At 38.6% G+C, this 6,000-nt stretch overlaps 1 protein-coding gene across 2 annotated transcripts in view; it reads left to right on the plus strand.

Moving 5' to 3' along the window:
- The window catches only part of rhot2 (ras homolog family member T2), a 12,024-nt gene that overhangs the window by 782 nt on the left and 5,242 nt on the right, over nt 1-6,000 (plus strand). For both annotated transcript variants that reach the window (XM_085171488.1, XM_085171489.1), the window contains exons 2-14: nt 32-90; nt 834-915; nt 1,047-1,090; nt 1,411-1,464; nt 1,552-1,604; nt 1,913-2,021; nt 2,199-2,300; nt 2,432-2,530; nt 2,621-2,729; nt 2,844-2,964; nt 3,183-3,267; nt 3,999-4,144; nt 4,251-4,351. In XM_085171488.1, the coding sequence (XP_085027614.1) occupies nt 32-90; nt 834-915; nt 1,047-1,090; nt 1,411-1,464; nt 1,552-1,604; nt 1,913-2,021; nt 2,199-2,300; nt 2,432-2,530; nt 2,621-2,729; nt 2,844-2,964; nt 3,183-3,267; nt 3,999-4,144; nt 4,251-4,351 (1,164 nt within the window). The remainder of the gene's footprint in view (nt 1-31; nt 91-833; nt 916-1,046; nt 1,091-1,410; nt 1,465-1,551; nt 1,605-1,912; nt 2,022-2,198; nt 2,301-2,431; nt 2,531-2,620; nt 2,730-2,843; nt 2,965-3,182; nt 3,268-3,998; nt 4,145-4,250; nt 4,352-6,000) is intronic.

Genomic DNA, 6,000 nt, shown 5'->3' on the forward strand with positions numbered 1-6,000 from the left:
CCTTTTATCCTCTCATTTTCTTCTCTGACAGCCAAAGTGGGGAAGACATCTCTCATCATGTCTCTGGTTGGAGAGGAGTTCCCTGAACAGGTAACTGTAAGCACAGCTCACCACTGCTGTGCCTTTCTAAGCATCTAAACATTTGTCTTTTCTCGCTATGTACACTCCTTCACTTTTTTAGGTGCACCTGTTGAACTGCCTACTAACACAAATATCTAAGCAGCCAATCAAATGGCAGCAACTCAGTGCATTTAGGCATGTAGACATGTTCTAGATGACAAGCTGAAGTTCAAACCGAGCATCACAATTGCCAAAAGACGTGATTAAAGGGACTTTGAACGTGGCATTATGGTTGGTGCCAGACAGGCTGGTCTGAGTACTTCAGAAACCACTGATCTGATCTTCCCATGCAAGCATCTCTGGGAGTTGGTCTGAAAACCAAAAAATATCCACTGAGCAGCAGTTCTCAAATTAGGCATCCTGTTCATGCAAGAGTTCAGAATAGCTAGATGGGTTCAAGCTGATAGAAAAGCAACAGTTACCTTGGTAGTAAAAATTGGTTATTGGAGTATGCAGAAAATTAAAGCTAAAAGCACATTAAGTAGAACACTAAAGTAGATACCATCTTGTCAGCTCAGGTTAGCAGTGGTGTAATGATGTGGGGGGTATTTTACTGACATACTGCTTGACACAAATTGAGCATGGGTTAAACACCACAGCCTACTAATTGTTGCTGACCATATCCATCTTTTTATGACCAGAGTCTTATTATGACTGCATCCAACAGTAGTTTGTGATTATTAATTCAGTTAATGATGTTTAATTTCTAACAGGTTCCCCCCAGAGCTGAAGAGATAACCATTCCTGCTGATGTGACTCCAGAGAAGGTTCCCACACACATAGTGGACTACTCAGGTAGCACATCATTATTACACTATTGATTTGTTCTTGTTGTACACTGTGTGCAGTTTGTCGAAGTTGCAAATTGTGCACATGTGTCTGAATGGCATGAGTTTGAGATGAATGTTTATCTTCAACCTCAACAGAAAAAGAGCAGAGTGACGAGGTCCTTAGAGATGAGATCATCAAGGTAAATGCAGCAAGCAGCAAGAGAACATAATAAATGTTATTATTTCCAGCTGGAGTGCACCTTTGCAAACTTGTAAATAAAAATATGAAAGCTGGGGCCATAAAACTTCAGACTGATCCTTTTCCTTTCTCTGGCTCCAGGTACATATATGCACTCTTGCAAAATGTAATCAGTACTTAAAGTTGTTTTGTTGTTCTAGTTTTTGTTTTGTTTGTCTTTGAAATGATGAGTGTAAAGTAGCAATCATTTAAACAGTTTAAACTGAGTCTGCTCTCAGTTTTTGGGATTAAGATCCAACTTTCTTTTTACAACCCTTACAGGCTAATGTGGTGTGTGTAGTGTATGATGTCACCAATGAGGACACAATAGACAAGGTAGTAAACTACTGTTTGTCTTATATTGTGTCATACTGTGCAGTGATCGCACGCACATGTGTTACATGCCGCCTTTTCTTTTTTCAGATTAAAACCAAATGGATACCTTTAGTCAACGGAGATGCAGAGAAGGGAAATAAGTAGGTATTAGAGGCTGTGTGTGTGTGTGTGTGTGTGTGTGTGTGTGTGTGTGTGTGTCCTCTAATCTGTTGAACTTTGCACTCTTTTACAGTGTTTGTTTGCATATGGTGTTGGCAAACATTGTAATCTGGGAACTGGAGCTTCTTATGACATTTTATAAAGTGGACCTTAGCGCATCTCAAAATGTGGAGCGAGTATTAGTATTTGAATCCCACAAGTGACCAGGAGCTTAGGTTGTGATGTATGTCTTTAATAAGTCCCGACGGTGTTGTGCTGAAAGTTCTTCTGTCTCCGTTTGCTACATCAGGGTTCCCATCATCCTCGTGGGAAACAAATCTGATCTGCGCTGTGGGAGTTCCATGGAAACCATTCTACCCATCATGAACCAGTTCTCTGAGATTGAGACATGTGTTGAGGTGAAACTTAACTCACACACACAGATCTAATCTCTCCTGTCTGTACACACCTGCTTATTTTACCTGGACTCGCCTGGATTCATAAAAATATTTACACATGAACACCTTATCTGCCTTTGGGATTTCTGTGACAATGATATCTGAACCATTCTTTGCACTATGTCTTTTTTTTCCAAGTGCTCTGCAAAGAACCTAAAAAACATTTCAGAGCTGTTCTATTATGCACAGAAGGCAGTTCTACACCCCACTGCTCCTCTTTATGACCCTGAGGACAAACAGGTCAGCCATTATTTTTTATTTATTTATTTTGGAGCTGCATGCCAGGTGTGGTTCTTCCTGTCTGAAACACTTCACTTGTATACACGCATACATTCAAATTAATTAATTTTATATCTAATGTTTATCTCTAGCTAAAACCGTCGTGTGTCCGAGCCCTCACACGAATATTCTACATTTCCGACCAGGACAACGACCGCATTCTCAGTGATGCTGAACTCAACTGCTTTCAGGTGCTCATTTTAAACAAATCAGATGTTTTCTCAGCTTTTACTTCAGAAAAACATCTGATTTGTTTACTAAAAACACATGTCTTCATGTAGAAATCCTGTTTTGGGAATCCTCTGGCACCACAAGCCTTAGAAGATGTAAAGACTGTAGTTTGGAAGAACACCAGCGATGGAGTCCAGGACAATGGCCTGACCCTAAATGGTTAAAAAATTATTAAATACAAAGTTATGAATGTCAGCGTGTAACCTTAAACCAGGTTGTTTGAGGGTCGTATTCAACTAATGGTGTCACGTTTCTTTTTTTCTTTTTTTTCAGGTTTCTTGTTCCTTAATACATTATTTATTCAGAGGGGTCGACATGAAACCACGTGGACTATCCTCAGGAAGTTTGGCTACGATGACAACCTTGAGCTGACTGATGATTACCTTTACCCTGAGTATGTGTAGTGCCTGCATCCTGTCTCAGTCCAAAAACATAACATTGCTGAAGGCCACAGTAAACCAGTGGGGCATATAATTACACTGAAAGCATCATTGCTCCTGTACAGTTACAGTAATCTCAGTCATCTTGTTCATCCAGGTGGATTTGACTTTGTTTGGTTTTCTGCATTAGTCAGAGAAATATTGAAATATCTAAATGTTCTTCTCTTGTCAGACTCAGAGTTCCTGTTGGCTGCACCACAGAGCTCAATCATCAGGGTTACCAGTTCATCCAGCAGTTGTTTGACAAATATGACGAAGTAAGTAGCAAGTTCAGTTGTTTGAGTCATGAGCTCTATTCAGACATGGGGTCTATAACATTGACTTTAATTCAGATTCCTCGTGGTTACGTAAAAAGTTTCCTTGACCTTGATGCTGGAAGGTACCTCAGTACTTGTGCAATTTTGTCTATTATGCACAAGATTTGATGTATGTAGTCAAGGGAAAGTGTCCGTACACACTTAGGTTTAGTAAATTAAATGTTTATATGCCTCTGACAACAAAAAGTGCACAAACTGGCTCTTGTTCTCTCTGCTTGTAATTTTATGTGTGCTGTTAATGTGACAGTATGGATTCAGGTCTGTGTTAAAGGAGGTACATAAGATTTTTGTAATGACTGCTGTCTCAGCTTTGTTATGAAAAATAAACAGGGTGCCGCTAACACATAAAGCCAGATCGATTAATAGAATGCAGTGAGTGTTTGAAAGGGTCTCGTGTCATGCTGCACAGTAAAATTAGTGTAAACATGATCTCCCTGCTAAATGGTAGCTCATACCATGGTGAGTCTATCCATCCATTCATCCACAATTCACAGGATTCACTACTCCTACGGTATTGATAAGAATTTAATCAAAGTTATGCACAGTGATCATCTATAGGGTCTCACAACATTTGTCATAATAAACAGTGACCTGCGATGGATTGTGAGCCAGATGAGCTGTTACGTTACTGACATTCTGGTTTTGATGAAGTGCATTGCTTTCCCTCTTAGGATAAGGATTCCGCCTTGTCACCGAAAGAGCTTAGAAACCTGTTTTGCGTATGTCCTTACATGCCATGGGGTCCTGAAGTCTACATGACTGTCCCAACCACAAACGAGGGCTACATCTCAAATCACGGCTACCTCTGTCAGTGGACGTAAGTTTCTTTGTAAATTATTGACATTATGTGTTAAGTAAGCTCTGGGTTTACACTTTAATGCACGTCCAGGAGTTTATTGTCTGCACACGTATGACCTTCACAGGCTTTCTGCATACCTTGACATCCACCGTTGCCTGGAGCACCTAGGATATCTAGGCTACCCTATTCTCACTGAACAGGACTCACAGACTGCTGCAGTCACAGGTGTGTGTGTGTGTGTGTGTTTAACATGGATGGTGAATAAAAGGCATTATTACTGTGACACATAGGAGATATCAGTACTTCTTAAATGTAATTCTCATATGTTAAGCTCTATAGGAAGATTAGTCTTAATGCTGTTAAATAAGTTTAGCTTGTGCACGGTAATCTGATCAAATAGTTCACTTTGAAATGGAAGTTTATAAATTGCATGTGTTTCAATACATTTATGGATGCATGGGTTGAAGCACAGTGCACTCTCCGCATGGCAAAGTAACTGGGTATTAACTCAATGAGTGATGAAGTTTGTATTTTGTGATTGACAGTATATGACAGGATGTGACTTAAAGATATCTGCAGACACATTGTGGGCAGTTTGAGAACAGTTTTGTAAGGATGTGTGATGTAATGTTACACATTTGTCAGGAAAACATCAAAAATCGTTCATTTTTGCAAAGAGACTTTTTGTGTATGTGCGTGCTGGTTTTAGTTTTCTTTTAGGTAGTTTGATGTCCATTGGTGAGTCAGCCTTTTTTGTGCAAGAAAACCTGATCTTACTTTGTTTTGGTTTTTTTAGGAGGGAAATCTGGATTTTTATTTTTTTTTTAAATAAATAAATTAACCTCTTTGTGTACTTTTTTAGCCATGTTAGCAGAATCATTCAGGGAAAGTCTGCTTAATAACTGCCTGTCATCAGGAGTTTTTGTGTGGCGTGTGTGCCTTGGGCACACCATTGGTGATTTTCATATATATAAATAAATATAGTGCCACAACAGTTACGGATGACAAACTGCAGTTTAGTGTAATGAATAGTTGTATCAAATGTGAGTTTGCTGAGTGGCCCTGGTACTGTGCGCTGGATAAAACCTCTTCATTTTGGTGTCATTGAGAACTACATTCAGGCTAAAGATTGCACTTAAGTAACATCAGTGAGTAGAAGCCAGTGTTTTGCTCTTCTTTTTATCTTTTCTGATAGATTTATTTTAAAGTTTAAAGTCTTAGCTCTATTTCTATTGGTTGCTTTGAGCACAAACTTTAAGCTTTACACTTAATTTAAAACTAATGCAGTGTTTATGTGTACGGGTATTGACAACCACTAGAGGTCACTTTACTCAAGGTTTATGTTCACCAGCAACTTTCATGTCAAATGTGAAATACGGCAAAACATTTTAAGATAACTAGAGTGGCTTATTAGAGGGGGGCAGTAGCAAATACATGTGTTGACCAGTTTATCTTTGAGTAATTTCTACACTGTTTTTACAGGCTGATCTTTTGGCATCTTATGTTTTGGTGATCAAAACAAAAAAAACACTTAAAAACACAACAGAAATGAATTGAAACAAATGCTCGTGTTTCAGTCTTATTTCCATCAACTTGTGCAGTAACATTTTCTGCTAAGAGCTTTCTAATATCAGTTGTTGCCTTGTACCTCTGTGTTTTCAATTATCTGAAAAATGAAGAACACATTTTTTTTTTACCAGAATTTTAACATCTGAAATGTTTAACGTTTTTTTTTTTTTTTTTTTGATGACCATCGGTGGTGCTCTTACAGCTAAGCCAGTTGAAGTCTAACCAGCTTCATAGGAAAAAAATAGCATATCAGTGTTTTTGCCCGTTTTGTGATTTGTTTGTTTGTTTGTTTGTTTAAATGTTCA

Source organism: Neolamprologus multifasciatus, chromosome 8 (assembly GCF_963576455.1).
Source record: "Neolamprologus multifasciatus chromosome 8, fNeoMul1.2, whole genome shotgun sequence".
NCBI lineage: Eukaryota > Metazoa > Chordata > Actinopteri > Cichliformes > Cichlidae > Neolamprologus > Neolamprologus multifasciatus.